This window comes from Nyctereutes procyonoides, unplaced genomic scaffold (genome assembly GCF_905146905.1).
Source record: "Nyctereutes procyonoides isolate TBG_1078 unplaced genomic scaffold, NYPRO_anot_genome, whole genome shotgun sequence".
In the NCBI taxonomy this organism is placed as follows: Eukaryota; Metazoa; Chordata; class Mammalia; order Carnivora; family Canidae; genus Nyctereutes; species Nyctereutes procyonoides.
In genome coordinates this window covers 10,412,422-10,435,366 of record NW_026575129.1, presented here as the reverse complement: position 1 = coordinate 10,435,366, position 22,945 = coordinate 10,412,422, and the positions used below count along the sequence as shown (strand labels likewise).

The 22,945-nt window shown below is 34.2% G+C and overlaps 1 protein-coding gene across 1 annotated transcript in view; it reads right to left on the bottom strand.

Moving 5' to 3' along the window:
• Nucleotides 1-2,185: 2,185 nt before the first annotated feature.
• The window catches only part of RASA1 (RAS p21 protein activator 1), a 109,098-nt gene continuing 88,338 nt past the window's right edge, over nucleotides 2,186-22,945 (bottom strand). Inside the window, exons 12-25 of the mRNA XM_055342312.1 lie at nucleotides 21,501-21,588; nucleotides 19,431-19,508; nucleotides 17,607-17,764; nucleotides 17,056-17,132; nucleotides 15,609-15,781; nucleotides 15,139-15,298; nucleotides 13,863-14,005; nucleotides 12,310-12,425; nucleotides 11,503-11,589; nucleotides 9,222-9,289; nucleotides 7,582-7,670; nucleotides 6,051-6,128; nucleotides 4,190-4,324; nucleotides 2,186-3,263 (exon numbers count right to left, since the gene is read on the bottom strand). Of these exons, the coding sequence (XP_055198287.1) occupies nucleotides 3,180-3,263; nucleotides 4,190-4,324; nucleotides 6,051-6,128; nucleotides 7,582-7,670; nucleotides 9,222-9,289; nucleotides 11,503-11,589; nucleotides 12,310-12,425; nucleotides 13,863-14,005; nucleotides 15,139-15,298; nucleotides 15,609-15,781; nucleotides 17,056-17,132; nucleotides 17,607-17,764; nucleotides 19,431-19,508; nucleotides 21,501-21,588 (1,534 nt within the window). The 3' untranslated portion in view covers nucleotides 2,186-3,179. The remainder of the gene's footprint in view (nucleotides 3,264-4,189; nucleotides 4,325-6,050; nucleotides 6,129-7,581; nucleotides 7,671-9,221; nucleotides 9,290-11,502; nucleotides 11,590-12,309; nucleotides 12,426-13,862; nucleotides 14,006-15,138; nucleotides 15,299-15,608; nucleotides 15,782-17,055; nucleotides 17,133-17,606; nucleotides 17,765-19,430; nucleotides 19,509-21,500; nucleotides 21,589-22,945) is intronic.

The window sequence follows — 22,945 nt, the reverse complement described above, 5'->3', positions numbered from 1 at the left end:
GTTTAGATCTTACCCCATCATGACTAATATCAAATTAGTCTTTCTACAGTAGTCAGAGCTATAATTTATTTGCCTATATTGTCTTAAAATAAGCAAACCTATCCTTTTAGGGAAAAAAGGCACAAAAAAAAAAGGTCTACAAAAAATAAAACCAAGTAATCAGCTTTAAACATGGTAGGACACATGGTAGGACATGGTTTTTGCCCTCTAGAAACCTTTATATAAATGCCATCTCAAAGGTCATCATGATATACTTAGCTTTTTTGTATAGAACTACCGAACGACAAAAATGTACTTCGACTACAACTGAAAGCCAGTTAACCCAGGGTAATCATCATCTGCATTTTTTTCCCTCAATTACCTGAAATCATTACCAAATAAGTTCTAAAAAAGAAATCAGATAAACACATAGTCTTGAATACGGTCTAGACGAAAAGATAAAGTTGCTGTAGGGGAGCAGATAGCAAATTGTATATTCCGTTTCAAAACTAACATTATTCAATCTATATAAACAGGTGTTATAGTTACTAAGAACTTTTCAAATTAAATACATTCAAAACATTGAATTCAAACTGAAGTGAGCTGATCTAAAATGTAATTGCACAGATGATGGTACCAAGATACTTGGGTATGACCTTGGCTGTCTGTTTCACTCCGTGACTTTGGTCGAGTTCTAAAGCTGTGACAGTTTTCCAAGGTGTAAATAGGGAAGATAATGCCTACTTTTCATAGGATTAATGGGAGTGGTGCTTCCATATTCTAAGTGTTCATTTGTTCAGGTATTTGTGATCTTACTCAGTTTCTAAGTTGGAACCAAATTATGAATGTCAAATTTTTGTCTGGAAAACTAGGTTGTAGGAATTCTTTTTTTTTTTTTTTTGAAAGATTTATTTATTCATGAGAGAGAGAAGCAGGCAGAGGGAGAAGCAGGCTCCTTGCAGGGAGCCCGACGTGGGACTCCAAGATCATGCCCTGGGCTGAAGGCGGCGCTAAACTGTTGAGCTACCCAGGGATCCCTGGTTGTAGGAATTCTGAGAAACTCAGTAGTCCTGTAAATCTGAGTTTGATGGCTACACAGCTGTCTTCAGCGTCAGTACATCCCAGGCCGTGCTTACCATGAAAGCGCAGGTACCATTTTAATTCCACCTCAGTATTTGAGGGCAGTATTTATTATATTCTAATATTCTTCTAATTCTTTACAAAGTTTATGACTTTTTTGGTTTATTTTTAGTGCCTTCTAATTGTAGAACAATGAATGAAAATCATGAAGCGTGATTTTTTTTTTTTTTTTTTTTATACATAGAACAGAAGAAGCTTAAGTTGACAACCTTCTTACGCAGTCCAAGTGAAGCAGCAGTGCTGCTCGTCTCTAGACCCCATTGTGTAGTGTTCATGCCTTTGACCCGGTTTCTCTTTTAGGTCACTAAGCTTTGGTATCAGAGCAAGGTCCACATTTATTTCTGAAAAGTCTCCTACCCAGCCCCTTTAGAAAGTTTGTGGTTTTCTTTCATCTTTGACCCAACTAGTTACTGCAAGGCATACAAAGGTACATGGCACATTTCCTATTACAGCTTTAGAGATGAAGATGGCATTAAAATATCAAAGGCAGAAGAGGAAATTCCTGCCAGGGGAATGGTGGATGATTGATAGGTCAGTATTGGTGAAGACTGACGAGTGATGGATGGGGGAAGTAAGTTGCCACGCACTAGGATTTGGCCCTCTTTTGCATAGTGTTGAAACATTTCTGGAGTGGTCACTGGTCTGTATCCCTTCTGGTCCGTCCTTTGTCCTGTAACCCAACTGGGCTACTGCCATGGCAGTGCAGCTCTGAAGCAGTTGTGATGGGAAAGGTCAGGGGAACTGCGTAGACACCAAGAAAAAGGAGGCTGTTCACCTGCGTCTGCAGAAGAAACAGCCTCCATCAATCTTTTAAAGCCCTGATTGGTTTTTTCCTGTATTTTAAAGTGTTAACTGAAGTGTTGCTCTTGGAAAGTTATTTACTGTGGAAAATGCTTTTCTGCCATGTACTTTTTGTAGGCCTTCTCTCCCCTGCACACTCATGGGAGAGAAGGAATTGTGATTCTTCTCTCCGGGCCTTGCTCTGGTGCTAAATTTGAACTGCCCCAGAAGGAGGAGGAGAATGATGAAACTGAATGCTGAGCTGTATTTAGACAGAAGTAATCAGTTATTCAAGATAACCCTTGGTTTTATTTTAACTTAAACCCTTGTGAATATTTCACAAAAATACATATACAGAAGCAAAACTATACAAACTAAATATGCAGCAGATAGAACAAGTAGTCAGAAGTTCAAAGATGGATAACTGTGTAAAAAAAAAAAAAAATCAATTTGGAAATGAGTACTTTCAACAAAAGCATTCCAGACTTTTAAACACAAAATAAATTGTAATCTACAGAATGGATGAATGGGTAACATGCATTGATCAGTACAGTGACCAATAATATTTATTGAATTCAAACTATTTACTGTTGTAAACATTTAACGAAAGCATCATGAGATCTAAATACAGTCTTTGACAATTCCAACAAAATAAGTGGTATGTTTAAAAAATAAAGCTGATGAGCAATAGATCATATTTTCTTTCAACAGTTCCAGCAAGAGAAATAGCACAGTATTTTAAAAAAGTATACAGCAAAGATTGTTCCTATTATAATGGCAGACTCTGAAAACTGTAAATACAAATAGTCATTGAACAGTCAAACGGTCATATTCCTAATCAGGAGGAAGTTACAGTAAGAACAGTCAGCAATCCAGTTAGAATCCTTTTCCTTGTCAGTTGGTTTCATAGTTCTTTTTCAAAGATGCAGCAAAACTTTGGCAATTGGATGTATTGAAAATATATTTTCCAAGTTCAAGGTATAGTCAGTCTCATAGCATTTTGTTGTCATGTGAAAGGTGATCTGTACACAAAGGCTCAGATGTTGGTAAAGATTGATCCCATATGTGGAAAAAGTGCAAATTTCCTGCACAGATAGCTTACAAAGCTGCTGGCACATTTAGTCACCAGCAGAATCTTGGATTTTGTTTGCATAGCTCACACATCACTGGAATGTGGAAAGGTGTGCTATTTTTTTGGCAAGAGCAAAGGAGACATTGTACTGATGTGAATTACCATGTTGGGCATGCTGAATCCAAGCAGAACACTTGGGCCAAGGCTGCTACCTGACATCATTAGTTTTTGTATACTGGTTTTGTTTTTGTTGAAGCAGTTCTGTTATAGCCAGAAGCTTTTTCAGTACGTGCTAAAACAAGGAAAAATAGTATGAAAATAATTAGTAAAGAAATGAAAGTTCAGTCAAATTTCTGGGAACCTGGATTTTGTAAATAGTCACGTTGATTCAAAGGAATTCATAAAATATTAACCATTCTACTTAAAGCATAAAATTTTGACGGTTTCTATCATTAAGTCATTGACTCAGTATTTTTGGTCAAGATAGAATTTTTGTACACTAGATAGAAATTATTTGGCATTTTCATATCCACTTAGAATAGAACATCTTGCCAGAAGATAGATTTATTATTACAAATGACATTATTATCCTTAGTGGATTGAGGATCATGGAAGAAATAGAACTACACTGGGCCTAAAAATAGGCCAAATTCTCCAATAAGAATTTTATTTTAATTAAGGCAGATCATAATAAACAATAAAATGTCCATTGTAGCTGCAAGACATTGTATGTACCACAGACACATAAGTGGGCCAGTGGCACATACTCTGCTAAAGTGATTGATTAGAATCTCTGGTTGAAGAAAACTTGGAATCCACAAACACAATGCTTTACTTTTAATCTCTTCTCCAAGGCCCCTGCCACATGGTTGGCCAGTACAGCAACAGCACTCAGGAAGAGCTCATTAGAAATGATAGTTTTCAAGGCCACACTCCAGAATCTGGAGCTTGCAAGTCATTTGACCATGTGCTGTATACGTGTGATAAGCCCACATCACTACTGACTTGAGAGTTCACGCTGTGTGGTGTCAAACACACGCATTTCTAGTCTGGGTCCGAGATCTTTGGGGAGTAGGATTCAGATTCTTAAAAATATAACTGATTGATAAAATAACAATGTTGACCACAATTCAGCTACTTCTCTGAGTCTTATGCTGACATTCTGCTTAAGTGCTAGTCAAACATCACTGTTAATAAGGAAGGCTGGCAAAAACCTACCTGCTGTGCACCACGTTCATTGCTGAGCGTTCGTAGTTCATCTGAATGGGCCACACAAATCTCATGCAGTGCTGCTAAATCACGGGACAGGTCGGTTCTAGAATGCTCTGTAGTGTCCGGAAGTTCGGGTACATTCTTTATGGGAATGATAAGATTGCATTTAGAAATACAAGTCATTACAGTCACATTACAGTCACTTCTGAAAAGATCCTAATTGCTTATAATAAACAATTTTTAACATGTTTATTCTCTTACATTTCTCCTAACAGTCTAAGATGCTGTGTAACCTTCAGTACTGATTCTGGGACCTTAATATTCACATCAAAACCAGGCTCCAATGTTCTTAAACAGAATTGGTATTCAGAATAACAAGAATACCAAACAAGAGTTTCGGGGTTTTTTTGATTTGGCACATAGATCACAAAACAGTGTAACTGCTAATCTGGATTAAATGCAAGCAGAACTTGAGCTACGATAGTTTGTCCAGATTTATCAGTTTATATAAATTAGGAGTTACACTGTGGAAGCGTGATGAGAACCTGTCAGGCTGTTATTGTGGCCTGTGTCCAAAACACTTGGTAATGTGTGGAAATGATCAGTGTTGATTATGGCATCTTCAGCTAAGGGTCATTAAATAACTTAGTACTTTATTAGTACTAAACACCAATGTTAGCTTGAGCCTTGGAATAAAATTCAACATGGGCTCAGATTGCTGGAACTTTGGACTAAATCCACTGCATTCCTAAAAACTGTGAAATAGTTTTCTATGGCATGAACAAACAATTGAAATATAGTCCATTCTTGTTAATTAACTCAGTTACCCTTTTATTCATTCAGTGAATGGAGGATTCTAGAGGGGAATTTGCCTTCAGAGAGCTTGCAGTCTCTCTAAAAGGTAAACCGACCATAGCAACATGGATATCCAGGATTGCAGAGGATACTTAGGAAGCGGATGAAAAGGTCTCGGACTCAGGTTTAGTTCCCATCAAAGCCCTTCTGAAGTAGATAATTTGAAGTGAGTTTTGAAAGAGTAGTATGGACTTATGTTGCAAGTAACTTCTTTCACACTGGTTTTATCCCTGAGGTAGCAAACGAGGGACACTCAGGCAGTACTGGTTAGCTGCACAGCATACTGGTGTGGTTGTATTTTTAACTGGATCTGAATACATTAAGGCTGAACATGGGCACCTCAGTCTCCTACCCTAGCATTCCCTAATGCCGTAACACCTGGCTAACCTGGGAATCTTTTTGATAAACCTATTTGTTGTTTAATGAACTGAATTACTAATATACTTTAGTTTTTAACTGATCCAGTATCTGTAAGTCTGTAACAAGAAAATTAAGCTTTAATATATAACCATTTCTATTAATTTATAAATAGTGATTTTTAAAAAACCCAAGTAAGACACTGGTAGTCCCACTGAATGAAGTATAATATTAAATCCATGTGTTTTATTCCTAGTGAAGCCCCAAGAACACTCTACAGTCCTTTTACTTATTTAACCTGGTCAGATCTGGGTCATCCATCTTGTTTCAAGTACAGCTAAGTACTGCAGTAAAGAGATGAACCAGCTAAAGGGATAATGGAAAAACAATACAAACTAAAAAATAACACAAGAAGCACAAAAGCTACCATAGTAAGTACTTGATATAAACCATTTGGTGTAAAAATAAGTGGTTATAATCAATAATTTGCTTATGAAAGTAGACAAAAATAGGCAGCTTTTTGCCTTTTTTTTAAGTGGAGACCAATGTGGGGCCTGAACTCATAGCCTGAGATCAAGAGTCAGAAGCTTAAATGAGTTAACTCTCAGCTACCTTAACTATAGGTCTCACAGTACTTTAAAAATTATATACATACCCCAAGTTCATCTAAAAACATGATCATACGATGTTTGTTACTTTTGATAAATGGATTGACACCCTCCATATAGGGCTCCTAAAAATAGAACAAAAAACTTACTGTATGCATCAAAACCAAACGTGTAGCAAGAATTCTTATGTATTTAATTACATACATCAATAGCAGTACATGTTCACAAGAATTATAACTCTTCTAATAAAAGCTATACCAAAGAACTAGAGTATTTTAATGAAAGAGTAGAAATTCTGGATAAAAATAAAACCCAGAGCACCACCCCCAAGTGGTCAAAAATCCATAAATAACTTGACCCCCCCCAAAACGTGACTGATAACCTAAAGTTAATTGACACTTATTTTGTATGTTCCATATATTCTATTGTGTATTATTACAATACAGTAAGCTAGAGAAAAGAAAATACTAAAATCATAAGAGAAAATACATTAAAACCATGAATAAGTGGACCCGTGCAGTCTGAACCTGTGTGTCAGAGGTCAACTGTAATTCATTCCAAAATAATTATTGAGAAACTATTATTTGCCAACTGCCAAGATCAACATGGGCCCAACCCAGAGCTTAGAATCTAGCAAAGAATATAATTAAAATACAGTGTGCTAAAGACTGCAACAGGAATAGGTAATAGAACCTTCCTCACTATTCAGATAAATTCAGAAGCTAAGCCATACAATAAACTGCTCTTCATACTAACAACATATTAAGCCTATTTAAAAATGTGCTATGATGTAAAACAGAAAATGTTTAGTATTAACAGAAGCTCTTTTAAAGTCAATACACAGAAGATGATAAAGACCTCATCAGTCAATTCCAATGAAACAGACGTGAAAAATCAAAGTAACATTATTCCATCAGGTTGGCAAAAAATAAACAGAATACTGAATTTTGGCAAGGCTCTGGAAAGCAAAAAGTCTTACTTAGGAATTTTCCTCCAAACTAAGTTTAAGGAAATAACTGGAAAACTTTGAAAGGAAATATATATGGATACTTGTAACAGTGACAAGTTGGAAGCCATCTAAATGTTAAGTAAAAGACTATACTTAACAGCTATATGATGATGTAATGATTGTTGTTTCCAGGTATGGCAAGAAGTTTGTTAAATACTGACAAAATCAGGCCACATGGTACAACTACTACTAGATTATTAATCCTTATCCTTACGTAAGATCACATATAAATGTTTTAAGACCTCATCTGAGTTATTTACAGTAAATGTTTATGGTGAAAATAAATAATAGGTACATTTAAAAATATGCTTACTTTTATATTTAAGAGTAGGAAAATATGAATATATTGGAAATAGAAAATGTAGTTTTCTGTATACTTGCTAAAACTGGTTTTTAAAATTTCATTAAAATGTACAATATACATTATTAAAATATAGTAATATTTTTAAAAAGACATACATACCAACAAAAATGTAATAGTTTTTATGCAAGAGACACTACTGAAAACTTTATATTCTATGGTTTTATCATCTCAAGGTTTCATTTGTGATTTATCAAAATGTTTTTACCTTAGCTCCAAATTCCACAAGATTTGCTAAGTTCTGCACAGATTTAGCCACTAATATCAGTGTTCTTGCAGCAATAGGAGATGGGGAATCTATAAAAGAAAAATTGGGTACAGGTAATGACACAGACTCCAAAGGCATTTTCAGGGAAAGCAGTATAAAGTTTAACACTTAAACATTTTTTTCCTGCTAAAAATACTGACATTCTTGGAAATGACATGACCTGTATAATTCACAAGAAAACCTGAATTAAAGGGGGGGGGGGAGTTAAATACATTTATCAATACTTCTAGTTTGTGAAAAGTTGCTGCTACAAGACTCAGCAATTCTCAGCTGGTTGATATTTCCCTTAAAGCATTATCTTTATTGCTAAAAACACTGTCACTCCACACACCTGCTTCATGATAATTCACAGCTAATTGCAACCCCTTCAGGTTAGCAATTTGCTGAGCAATTCCCTATTACCAACCTCCAAATGACTACAAAATCACTTTAGAGCTCAATAACAAAGATAAAATCTGGGACTTCTGCTTTATATTGAAGAGAAAAAAATAATAAACTTAGAATATCACAGAATCAACTGTAAAGATTAGTCTGGAAACATTTCCCTAGAGAATATACATAGTATGGTGTAAATGAAAACCATCTGTAGCAATTACATATAAGCCCTGAAACATAACAGAATTATGTAACTAAAAATGTATAGGTAGGTCTATCTGACTGCCTGATTTTAGATTAATCTTAAACTGAACTGTAAATGAGTATTGCCTAGTGGTTTGGAGGCCACCATTCAGATAAACTAATCTCTCCAACAGAATGCTAAACCTTTAATTCTTAATAGAACCATGGTTTTAACCATTTTAATAGCAATAGAAGATAATGACAAGAGATGTGATGACTATAATAAGGTAAAACTTAAGATGCAGACCAAAGTATTTTTAAATACAACTTTGAGCTTCTAATTACTAAAAGAAAAATGGTTCAGGTTCCTTCTGTTGTTAATGGCTCATTATTACGTTTGTAGTCACAAATAACACTGTTCACCTTTCTTTGAAAGAAACTTATGGCATCTGAAAGTCCTTGCATAATGGACATATGGGCAGTAAGCAAACGGAATCTGGTTTGTTGGAGTTTAAACTGGCCAATTAACATTACCTAACTGGTCACAAACTTCAGTATCTCTCAAGGGCCACTGTCAAGTATTCACAGAGTACTACTGCAACTGTAGTTATCTTTTTAATTTGACTTTAAAATACAGCTTGCAATGGTAGTGACAGGGTCTGGCATGGGCTAAGAGAACACAGAATCCTCTTCCCAATTGAAAAAGCCAAGTTGCAGAGTGGAAGAAAGTCATCATAATGAGAGTTGGAGACACAGGTGTGGAACGGGGAAAAAGTGATACGTGTCTAATCAAGCCACCTCAGGTTTCAGATACTAGATGGAAAGAAAAGCAGCAAAATGCAGAAGGTAAAGTAGCAAAAGGAAAGAAGGAGATAAGGATGCGTTGGAATGTTTTATATCAAGTCTTAGAACTGGAGAATAATAAAAAATCAGATGTAAAAGAAAAAATGAATAACCTTACCAAATAATATGAAATTTTATTCTAACTTTTTAATTTCAAAATTTTATCAAAAGCTGATTACCTGAGATGATATTAAACATCCGTGGATTCAGGATGGCAGGACAGATAAGTCGAAGAAAAACAAAACCACTGAATGGGAGGGAAATTTTTTCTTTTTAGAAAACTACTATATATGTTACATAAAAATAATAAACAAAAATTTTAATACTTGTAGAACCATGAGCTTTGAACTGATGTAAAAAGCCCAAACAAAGCTTTAAGAAAATAGCTTAAGTATCTTACTTAAGGTACGTGTATCTCTGCTTCTTACACTATTTACTTTTCCCGAATTTGGAATTTTCAGTTTATTTTGGGACGATGTAAGTTACATCTGTAACATTTACTGTCTTGACAACTCCTTATTTATTCCAGTATACTTACTCTGAGGAAGCAGTAGCTTTAGGAACACTAAGATTTTCTGAAATACTATAGGAGTATGAATTAATCCTAGAGTATGAATTAATCCTTTTTATAGAGACAGGCCTATATGGTGCTAAAACTCTCATTCTCTCACTTCTTTCTTTCCTTATTTTAAATAGAATAGCCAAATAAAATCTGTTATAAAACTGATTTTGCTGGTGAATCCTAAAAATAAGAATCCATTCTAGTACAGAAAAGTGACTTCTTGATAAATGGAAATGTATACAATTGAATGCTATAAATATAAAGCTTTTATTAAAAAGACCTCACTTTTCACCTTTTCCATTACAGAGAGGATAAGTCAACTTTATGACAATTACTTTCCAACCTAATGACAGCTTACTACTTTTTGGACTCTTAGAAAATGATTGTTACTTCTCAGATACCATTTATTGCAATTATAATACACAATTATCAGCCCTTTAAATATCTCTTTTTAAACTAATTTATGAAGAATCTTGCACAAATTTGCTTGAAAACATTTTGATACTTGTTTGAATTTGAACTATAACCTATAATTTAATCATGAAAGAATTTCAGTGTGCAAATTATTTTCTGTGAATTTGTAGAGGTGATTTTAAATTTAAAAGGGATACTAGGTACGTACATATATATTTAAAAGCTTGTTAGTAGGGACAGAAATCATCACCTTGGGCATCAATGCCCCTTAAAAACCCTATCGTGTCAGACGATTCACACAGCAGAAATTCCTGCTGTGTTTGCTTAACAATTATATTTGTTTGAAACAGTTTACAGAGGCTTTAATTTACATCACACACAAAACTGTGCTGAAACTTATGCCACTAGTGAAAAAATAGAGAATCTATCATTCTTTCTTATGTCATATCATTACTAACCAAGAGAAATACTCTCTACGAAGGGTAGAAGCCTCTTTACAAAACTTTAGTTGCGGGCAGGATTAGCACATTTTTTCAAAACTAAATGTATGCTATTGGTGTCTTCAGTGGTTGTCTAGTTTTTTGTTTGTTTGTTTTTTAATGGGATATAACATGACAGCAGGATGTATTCTACTGAATCTATTATTAGTAGACCCCTATATTCTCTGATGCTTTGACACTGATTTCCAGTGGTCTTCAGTGGGCCGGGTGTACCTACCAAAAGCCTACAATGGTGTCAGAGATCTGACTGGATTTAGAAGGCTGGCCTTTAGTTCTGCCTTAGTACGACCCCTTTCTATATAAAGTTAAGCAAACAATTTTAACTTCTACAGATCTGCTTCCTCGTCAGAAAAAGTTAAAATAGTGATATCAAAGTGTGTCCCACCACCGTACAAAAGGTACAACATCCTGTGACTTGCCCAAAGCAATTCCTCCTAATTACTGTGTGGCAAGCTCACTGGAACTGGAGGTTCTGGCTTGGAGCTTAGCACAGAACCACTGCTACAAACCCATCAGTCAGCACCGCAGTGGTTCCATTATTGCTCTTCCTTGGTAGCACCACATCAAGCTCTGTTTCACTCCTCCCACTCTCCCCTTCCCTCTTCTTCCTCTCTAGATGTATGTACATGCGTGTAGGTAATGTGATGTGTATACGATTACTACTATATAAAGTTAGCTAAAGAGTTTGCTGGTTATGTAACTTTTAACCTTTCTGTCCACAGGATAAAAATTCCCAATAGTGAATGGATTATACGTAAGCGTTGAGGTTTTCAGAAATGCACAAAGTAGCTAAATATCTCTTGGTAACGTCCCCCCAAAAATAAAGTTAAAACTTAGTAGCTGTCCGAACTCAGCCAATATTCAACAGGGTTCTGAGATAAACGTAAAAGAAAAGGTCTTGAGTTGTATACTGTTACTCCAAATTTTCAGCCACTCTGCATACTATACACAATGATATATAACAAGTAAATTGATGAGCCTTACCTAACAACTCTTGTTCTCATGGTGGTATTTGTAGGCCACTTGTGCTGGACAGATTTCTGTAAACACCCATAAATATATCTCAGTGTCCTGCCAAAACAACACAATCATCTCAATACACAAACCAAGGGAAAAATGCTGATCTCATTGCTGCCAGAAGCTTAATTTAGTAAATACACATATGAATGCAACTGGCCTTTCCCCAAAAAAAGTACTCTGCTACAAGGAAGGAAGGACACACTCAGCAAGGGATAAGGAAAACAAATAGTTTTCATCATCATTTAGTCAATTCTTTACATTTACTTTGGAAGAAATCTTACCATTCTTACAGTGCCTCTGTATTAATGCAAAGGGGGGAAAAGTACCGGAATGAGAACACAAAGGAAATAAGTTCAGATTCCAGTGATACGGATTTTATAGGATAACTTCTACCTAAGTAAGTGAATTCACTTACACTAAAAGCTATTAAGCAGGTACAAACTGTCTGGTGTCCGTTTAACTAAGATATCTATGATCTCAAATCTGAGATTATAAGTCTATTCATGACTCAAGTTACTATATAAACCAGACATGTTAGCCTGTATGAAAACACAATTTTGTTTTTATTTTAATTAAATATTTCCCCACCATGGTTTCTTCAAGTTACTCTTTTGCCTTAAACAGTTTACCTTGTAAAGACAAAAAAAAAAAAAAAAAAAAAAACTTTTTCAGAGTAAAAAACATTAAGATAGTTGAAAAGTTTACATGTTTTAGAAATACAGATTTTTCAAAATGCAGTACCGTTTGTCAAATTAAAATTTCACCACTTACGGTGGAAGTATTTCTGAAGCCATGAATATTTTCTCCACAAGCTCTGAAAGTATGTTCAATAGGTGTGCTAAATTAGTGTTCACATCTTCATTTTTTTCTAACTTTGATGGACTTAACTAAGAGAAGGAATAAATTAATATAAATGCATCTTGGCAATGATAAATGCAAATGAATCAAGGTAATCAAACAGTAGTTCTTCAAGGTTCTCTGTTTTTCCATTTTTCAATCTGTTTTAGCTCTTGGGGAGGGTGGGTATAAATGGGAATTCTTAAGTAGTTTGCTCTATGGAACTCATTTACCACTGATTCCCAATTACTCAACTGTACAATAAGCAGTGATTACTCAGCACATTTTATTGCTCTGGGATTCATACCAGTGTTAAAGTTCTCTTATTCATTTACCACAGATTTTTAATAGCCACAGAAATTGGATTAGACTTTATTTTTAAAATAGTATTCTCAACTACAAGACAGAAATCCAGCTTTAGTGATCATATACACATAAATACACTGAGTATTTGAGAATGATCACCATGTATTATAAAATCTTTAATTATATTTGAAACACTCATATTAAAATAGAAAGGCTTTTCTGAATGCTGTAGACAGAATAATGAACCTTTCTCAAAATTTTTCCAGTAGCCCTTGAAAATCTAAGACTTCTGATCTAGAATCAGTGGAGTAGATTCATCTACCTAAGTCTGAATTCCCTAGCCTGAATCTAAGGATTCAGCCAGAGACTCTCTGCAGACTTACTTCATTTCAGTAGGCCAACTATGGCATTACCCCAAGTTTTCAACACTAAATCCTCAATTTCTTCCCTGTAAGTTAATTAGTAAAAATTGACAACTTAGTGCAAAATTAGCCTCTGACAGCTCCCAATGTACATTATCAAAAGCAATTCCTTGTTTTATTAAGCTTCTATCAGATCTTTAAAAAATGTATCTAGTATCTTCCTTCTGTAGTTGCTCTAATTAGCTTCAAAGTAAAATGAGACAAGAGTCCTGTGAGATTCCACTCTATCTCTTCATGGTTTATTATGAATTTACACTGAACCCTTAGTAATCCTAAAAGAATGTTTTTATCTGCTTTTGAATGGATTATGTCCTACTTCTTTACCCCCAAAACCTTCAAGGACACCGCTGGCTGTTATTAGGAAGTGCTTCATAGACCTTAGTAACTAGGTTATACAACAAAAGTCTCTAGCAAAACTCCCAATTTATGTCATGTACACTTTCTGAAAGCAGCATATACTTTGTACAGTAGGATGAGAAAGTAATTTGATTAATTTCTGGTACAATTTGAGGTTTTTAATCTCAAAGTACATCTTTTTTAAAAAGTCTGTTTTGTCTAACATTTTTCTAAATGTATTACAAAATGTGTAAATGCTCTGATGAATAATTTTAGAAAGCTAATATATTTTCCTTAAACTGTAAATGCTCTGATGAATAATTTTAGAAAGCTAATATATTTTCCTTAAAATGTAATTAGCTATAAAGCATCACCTATTAAAATATGCTCTTTGCTGAAATACTTAAAATATGAAATCCGTACCTCGCAAGACTGCTTGCTTTCCATTATCTTTAATATAGAATCTTTCAAAGCATGATGAACAAATTGTGTAGCAGTGGCTTTCATATACTGCTCCATCAAGGTGCTTGCAAGTGTTGTGGCTCGAAATAGAGTAGTGGCTTCATCTACATAAATATTTATATTAAAAGATTATTTATATAAAGGATTGTACTAATGTGAACAAGATTAGAAATTAAATGAATTCTTTTTTTTCCCCAAACATAGCCATTTAAGTATGCTTATTTGCATGCAGCACTGAAGTACGGATTATAATGATATCCTATTATTTCTATAAATTTAACTCTTCAAAGGACTGTATTACTTCATTAGATCAACAGGAAAAGGTGTTGACACTGCCATATTCATAAGAAAAACCAAAGGCCTAGAATGGTTACACGACTTGTTAGGACCAAAGAGCCACTAAGTGACAAAAATAAGATAAGAATTCAGCTTTGTTATCCACTGAGCCCTCGCTTTGGAAATTCTGGGTTAATTTCCAGATAAGAACATAGTGGTATGAATAATTAGACTTATCATGAGGGTCACTTGGTAATGTATAAAAATACCAAAGCGCACTATGATGTATAACTGAAACTAATAGGATATTGCATGTCAATAACACTTCCAATTTTTTTTAAATGCAGAAAATGGGGGAAAAAAAGACCCACAAAATCCTAGTATAAATTATTACCTTAAAAAAATGGCTATTAATAATGTAAAACACACAAATATTGCCCAAAAAAGACAATCTCAGTGTAACATCTGAACCATCACTTCATCTTTCCTGACAAATCTTATGTCTTTTTATATTTTCTAGTTTATTGGGGAACCTAGAAGCAAGCACTGTTACTGAGCCAAAGTGCTAGCTAGAAAGGGATTGTGACAAATTTGTAAGCTGTCACAAAGCACTGTGTGACCTGTGTGCTCCAGGTCACTTAGAAGCTAGAAATAAAATGCAGCTGCCACCTAACTTTTGAGCGCTGAATTAGCAAGTAAAATATAAACAAGAGAGTATTGGTAGGCACACCAAACTATGCTTAATAATCAAGCACCCTGAGCCACTGATAGGGGATAAGAAGTCACTTTCTTTTGACTTCTGATGGAATAATTTACTAGGACAGAAACCGCCAAATGTTAGCCAGCACAAGGATCAGAACTGACATCCCAACTTTAATTTTTAATGAAGGAAAGACAGAATAACAACATTTTGCAAGATGATTTTGTTTTAAAGTATCACACTAAAACATCTGTGCTTTACCTTCCATGCTTATTTCTCTGTCATTTAGTGTACATAACAACAATGATTCGAGCTTTTCATGAAGAAAAATCCTTAGCAGGATGCTAGCCAGTAGTGTTCGGTCCTGTCCACATACATGTGATAAAGCATAGACGACATGAAGCTCCTTTTGCAGTACAAGCTAAAAAGGACACCGAGAAAAATTGTTCAAAGTACACGGCATTAAACATTCTCAGTGAGATTCACAGGAATTATGTTCTTCTCTTTAGAAATATGTTCTATTGAATATATTAAAAACAATTTTACAGCCTACACATTTATAGTCTCTTAAGACCAGTATCATACTCCCGCAAGACTTTTCAACTTTCTATGCCTCCCACCATGCACTAAGCTACGACATTAACTATGTTTAACTTAATGGATCTTGTGTTTAAATGTTAAATATTTGTTAATTCCATCAAAAATAATCAGACCGGTAAATAACTTAATACCTCTTTAAATTCGCTGTACTCTTCTTCTGGCATGATTTTTTCCATAGAGTATCGTGCTCGGACACGCAGGGATCCTGGTTCAATACCTTTTAATGGTATATGGGAGCTAAGCAAAAACCATTCATCTGTGGCATGTCCTTTCTGTAACCGGCTCAATTGGCAGCGCATAAATACTTTGATAGAAAAACATCAAATGATTACTTGTCTGAAAAGAGGACACCGTAATTTGTCATACCAGTAAATTTTCCTGACATTTTGTCTTCTCTATGGTGTTAAATGCTTTAAAGGAGTTTTCAGTAGTAACATAAATTCAATACTCGATGCCTGCTTCATTCATCTACTCAATGCCTATTTTGTGCTGGACTATGGTAGGCAAGATACAGACATGGTCTCTGACTTGCATGGAGGTCACAGTAAGGCAAAGACTCAATCCTGGTACAGTGTGGTAAGTGCTGTTAACAGCGGTTAATGCTACCAAAGTACAGAGAAATAAATAATATATAATTCAGCCCGTGGAAAAATCCATTCCAAACAGGTAACCCTTAAGTCGACATGTAACAGGATGTGGAGGTGTAGCTAAGTACAAAGGCAGAGAAACAGCGTACAGTCCAAATTGAAGGTATGGTGGGCACTTTTACAATCCATGGATGACTTATGAGCACTAAGAAGGCTGGTCTGTCTATAAAGAATATACCAAAGATACACTTAGGAGAGCAACAGGGGGGAAGAGTGGAACAGGAAGGGCCTTTCCTCTGTGCTTACTATGGGTTTGGATTTTCTTAAAAGTAATGGGGAACCACTAGAAAATGTTAAGCATTAAGAAAGAATAAATACTTTGTAGAGGAAAATTCAGGCTTTGATCTGTTGATGCATATCACTTCTTTCTCTAAGCCTGACTTTTAAGAAGGTATTAACCTAACTCACGCTGATGCGATCTAAATCCCACTGCCACCTGTTTCAGCAACAGGCTGGGTGGGAGAAGATGTGCCAACTGAAAACAAGAATCGATAAAATTCACCAGAAATGAATACAATCATAGACTAATTTAAAGAAAACATGTTAATAGAGGGCTTTTAACCACTTAGGTAACAGTCTATGAAAACAGGAAAAATGTAAAAAAGTAGAAAGAAGGGATACTGGAAGCACCACAGAAGGACAGCTACTCTTCCTGTTCTTTTGCTCCCCTGTCCTCTGGGGACCGAAGGAAAGAGGAGAGAGAGTTCAGTAGCAAGGGCTGACATTTACAGTATGTACAGGTTAGCCATTTTCACCTTTTCTTTCTTATTAGAGAAACTTTTTCTCAATCAAAATTCTTAGGAGTACGAAAAGAAACTATGTCAAACTGTAGTATTTGCACTTTTTAAAATTTTCACTTTAGACTACATTTCATTATGAAAAAAAGTATGTAACATTTTTACTTCAGAAAGAAATTTCTGCATCAACTTACAGATATCAGGATCTTTGCTTTTCTTTGTTTTATTACTAAGAGTTATCTCAAATCTGTTGATGTCAGGAGGAAGATCACTAGAAGAGAGAAAAAGAATTAACAAAATATTCTGGCCTCAAATTCTAATTCTTTTATTTCTAGTACCAAATAAGTCCCTTATTTCTGCTACTAAACAATTTGAAATGCTAAATTTAAAACTAGATTCCAAACATATTATTTGAAATACAAGAATGCAGACAAGCAAATGATACTTTTCCTCCTATCTTTGACCATTATAAACATTTTGTATGTGTCTTAGTATATGTTTTTGAACTTGTCAGTAACACTAATTCCTATTAGGAACTAGGTGAAAAACCAAGTATATCACTTTGCTAATAAAAGCAGGGGGAAAAAATGTAAGTACTATTAAAATGCCTAGACTTGGTACCTTGTTCTGATAGTTCAGAGACAGATACCCAAAAAAAATAAAGGAAAAAAAAAAAAAAGAGAGAGAGAGAAAATGCAATAGGGTAAAAAGAAGAAGATTCAATGTAATGATAAATGAGACTTACTCAAAGACAAACTCTTCTGACCATACAGGGTTTTGTCCTTCCCTTGCATGAGTTTTTGCTACCTGGACACTATTCAGGTAGATGTTACAATATGGATTAGTAAAATGTTTTACAGGGAGTTTATGGGCTTCTTCAATGTGTAAAACAAGACTGCTGACCTAAAAAAAACATAAAAATTGTTATCCCAGATTTCAAGAATTATGAGTTATGTTTCAAAAGCAATTATTTAAAAAATACCAAAACGGATTTTTCCCTTCTTCAGACATTATGACCTGTAATTAGATTTTCCTCTTTATGTGATATAATGTAACATTCAAGCATTTAAATTATTTTTTGAAGTGCAGTTTCGCTTTTTAAGTTATTCCTCCAGTAATATTCTTGTAGGAATTTAATGAAATGCACCTTTTTTACTAAAAAAAAAAAAAAAAAAGAAAATGAAATAGAGGAGGATTTTTTTATTAATAAAAGTAAACAACTGTCATCCCCAAATCAAAATCCTCATCTGGAAGATTTATCTATACACCTTCCACAGCCAGAAAATACTTTCACAACACAGATTATGCCTCTCATTTACAGATAAAGATACAAATCCAAAGAAGCTCAGTTATTCATCAGCTATGCTGCCAAAACTTAGAGATCATTCACTTTCTAGCATGAGGGTCTCTTTCCCCCTTAGCACATACTACTCGCATGGCGCGGGACAAGTCAGCCTCTCTGGACCTTACCTCCTCAGATACAAAATTAGAATAAAGTCTACACTGCAAGCTGTTTTAAAGATTAGAGGTAATACATGGAAATACATAGCAAAGTGCCTGCAGAAGGGCTCAAGGCACGTTAGCTATGATTTTATTGTATTATTTTTTATTCTATTATAGCTAAAAATGCTAACTTCATAGCTGAAGTCTCACACAAGACACAATCTGCAAAAACTGATTTTTCATGGCTTACAAAATGTTAAAATATGATTTAAGAACACATAATTATGTGTAAAATTAACTGTCCTTAGGGAAAGGGTCAGACTTTTGGTTACAGGAAATATAATATAATCATCTAAATATTAACCATTTATTGACTTGCAATAGAACATTGTATTAAATTCACAAAGCTTACTGGAAATTTCCACGAATACAAGAATCACTTCAGTCAATAATACTGTACAAAATGTTGCTCCAAACTTAAAGAAGAGTAAAATAACTTTTTCCAACTATCCAAAGATAACAATATGGGGGGGGGAGCAAAGATATGGAGGGTATAGAGTTGACTTTACACACCTAGAAAGTCTAGCTTATTAACTCTCTATAAATTGAACATGTACGACATGTTAAAGTTCAAAGATAGGACACTACCTAACAGTTACATAACAGACTTCAAAGGCAACTACTATAAAGTGAAAAACAAAAAAATTTATTTGGAATAATAAAGTCAGATGATCTTTTCAATAATTACCTTTAGTTGTACTTTTTTGAAATAGGCCAAAATAATTTTTTCAATAAAAAACTAATGAAGGTGCCCAACAGAATGGTTTCTGGCTGTTGGTTTGGTATTGTTATTTCAAGTAGAAGGAAAAAGAAAATCTTTGGTATGTATTCAAAAGATGGCATTATGGACTAAAGTACCCAGCAGGTATATAAAGAATATTTTTTCATAAATATTTCTCCTGTTACTGAACCAAGTGAAAGCATGGCTTTAAGATGCCTGAAAAGATAAACTTCTCTTAAGAACTCAGAAGTGTCTGAAAGGTCACCCAAAACAGTTCTGATAGAAATAAAGAGTAAAGTAATAAAGCGAAACGTGGGAACATGAAATCAAAGAAAATTGTTTCACCTGACGCAGGCGTTTATTAGATGTCCCTGGACTACTTTTCCGTAAATTGCAAAATGCCTGCAGACCTTTCATCCAGTCCTACAAAAAATAACAGCATTTCAAAAAAATATACAATAGTTTATTCAGTTTTCAATAACCAGGGTTTTTTTTCCCCCAAATTCAGGAATTCTTTCCTGCTCCAGACTGCTATTTCTATACTCAGAGTATGCTGCACTTCAATATATTTGTGGCCCCAAAAACCAATGATCAAAACAATTATAATCATCCCTAAAATTATATTTCTATTGAATCCCTAAATTAATGTTAAGTATGCCATGAGTGACCATTAGACAAAAAATATAATTCACATCAAGTTATTAAGCAGTTTTGTATTATGAAAGGAGGGCTGACTGAAAAACCAACTGATCATGTGATGACTGACTTGATGACTAGCATTCTAATCTTACCTTGGACCATGATGATATAGGTAGAAATGTGTAAGGGGATCTGGGTTAATTTGTAAGCTTTTCAAATATAACGAGGTTCGAAAAAAATTTCATGCTAATTTTCACGTTAAATTGAAGCTGTATTTTTAAATGTTTATCTAGTGGTCTGGAGAAAGGAGAAAACAATCTTAGGCTTATCAAAAATAAATCTAAACATTTCACTTTGGCTTGATTACTTCCACAAAGCTATGCACTGCTGCTTTACTCAGTTATATCCTTACCTTGCTGACTATTTCAGTCTGAACTCTGAATGTTTAGAGGACATCTTTACAGAACAAATTACGCCCTAATCAATTACTATAGCTTTTGGAAATAGAAGAGAGTAACCAAAGATCCCATAGGCCACCAAAGTAACAGAGACTGGAAATACAGGTAGTATTTTTGGACTTTAAGTGGTATGTGGAAATAAAGAATATGTAAAATAGTTTACGTATAAATACAGTAAGAAAATGTTCTCCTTATACTGAAATGTTATCGAAGTATATAACACATCTTTATTGAGAAAGAGGGAACCTGGTGAAATAATTGGAGCATAGGATACCAAAGGTTAAATTTCTTGACTAATTCAATTTCCAGCATTTAAAAAAATATGTATCTGTTACTAAAATGTTTTCAACTCTACTTTTTGCATCTAAATATTAGGGATAATACCCACAAAACAAGGTTTTCTGTGTTATATGTTTCCAGTGTTTATTTGAAATATTTTGCAAAGATTTCAAACAGGACATTCAGTTGTGAACCATAAAATAATGTGGCTCATTCATCAAGTTTATTCTGGACTCTAAGACATTTTCATAATTTATGAATCAAGGACCCAAGCCAAGATCCAGTTCTAAGAGCTACTGCTCCATATCCAGAGTTGGCAAATTATCTTCTATTTACAATAGTTTTCTTTGACCTCTCGACCACCTTCAGATTCTTTCCATAGAGTACAAACAAAAAAATATCATATTTGTACAAAATACCAGTAAATACCACCCCTGAAATATTATGGTTCGAAGAAATCCAAGTATTTTTAATAAGAGGTTTTTTTTAAAAAAACATTTTCTCATCACAGTGATGCTTAAAATTTAATAAAAGTTATAAGAAGGGCATTGCACATGGATCAGTGCCTAGTGCTAAAAGTAAGACATCATATGTAGACTTAGAGAAAATAGAAAATTCCTAAAATCCTTTTTATTTTTGATGACTGAACTTCTATTTTTAGACCTGGAGTTCAACCAGTGAAGAATAACACTGCTTCTTAGGAAAACTAACTGCCTTACCTTTCTATTGTACTGAGAATATCTATAACCTTTCTGCAGAAAGGACTTTAAATGAGCACTCTGAGTTGGCCTCAACATGACAAAGTATTTAAAGGTCAATTTAAAATGGAGTTTTCATTTCTAATAACCCTTCACTGAGTTTTTCTGCATTTCTTTAAAAAAAAAATTTACACATCAAAGTTCTCATTCCTTGAAATAATAAGATGATTAGATTTCAGTCTTTCTTTTTATTACTTATCATAAATGCAGAAGTTTCCTAGTTAAAAAGAAAACATTGGCTAAATAAAGGTTTGCAGTAATTGAGAAAACAATGAACTTACCTCTGCTTGTTCTGGAGTTTCTCCTGCAAAGTAAAAAATGTAATGTTCTTCACTAAAGTGCTGAACCACTATCTGAAAACAGTTTGGCCTTTAAAATATAAACAGAACAGGTATTAGGAAGCTTAACAAAAAGCATCAAATGACACCAACTTTTTAAAAAAGTCACAATATATAATTATATAGGTCAATTGACATAATTCTTAATTTAGAGAACCAATATTCCACTGTCCAGATCATTACTGAAAAGAAAATGTCAGCTGCATACATTTTAAAAAACTTTTTGTCGGCACCACTGAAATTTTACCCTTCAAAGTTTAAAAATGTTTTATGCTAGAATTACACATAGCTCATCTAAAACACTTTCTTAAAATTAAATGTTACTAAACTCCTTACTTCAGAATAATATATATTATACATTTATATGTGCTGGAAAAAAGACATGTTCTTAGACCAAAAATGTTCTTAGTGGTTATCTCTCAGTGGACTATGGGCGACTTTTTAGAAACTTTTTTTTTTTTTTCTTTACAACTGACGATTTTTCCTCATCTTTTAAAATGGAAACATCACCTGCTCACACATATGCTTGTTCTGGTGATTAAAGAACCCAACAGTGGTGTACAGCACACATTAGTTTTTGTCCTTTGTCCTCCAATAGTATGCACCATACTAGAATTCATTCCACATTAGGTACCACATCAGATAGTTTATATCTTTTTTGAAGATATGTTTTTTATCTTTCCAACAAGACTTGAAAATGATCATGAAATGTTTATTAAGGGCCTTCATGTTTTTGAAATCTAAATTCAATAAATGTTATTCCTATTTCTTGCACTAACCAAAGATTGTATCTTTTACTTCAGTATTAGAAGACCACGGCAAAATACCCAGAGTACAAGTTTAACCTTTATTGCTTTGAAAATGCTATAAAATAATACAGGTACAAACTGAATACTTCAGCTTCTGAAAGTGGCTTGAAAAACACTGGCCTTCCTGACTCCATAAAATACAAATAAAACAAAAAGCAACTGTTGGAAATCACTGGAGAACCACCAAAGCAGCTCAGACTCGAGAGGCCAAGATCACAGTGAGCCCGAACTTCTCCACAGCTTTTCCTTTCAAGGTGTCTGCCAATTCCTAAAATGTGCAGGGCAAACAGTTGAGAAACTAAGCAGAAGGAAGGAGCCCATAAGAGGCTCAAAAACTAACCAGCACGTTCAGCAGTTTCATATTGCCAAAAAAGACAAATGACTTTAGGACCTTTAAAAAGGAAGGCTTTCATCTGAGACTCCTACCCATGCCTTCAAAATAAGGGCACCTTTCAAATAACTGTAATTAGAAGGTTTAATAAAATAGGTAATAAAATAGAGAATTTTGTCAGCTAACTACATCTATAAAAGAATCAAATGGAAACTCCAAATTGAAAAATGTAAAAAAATTAAGACCTC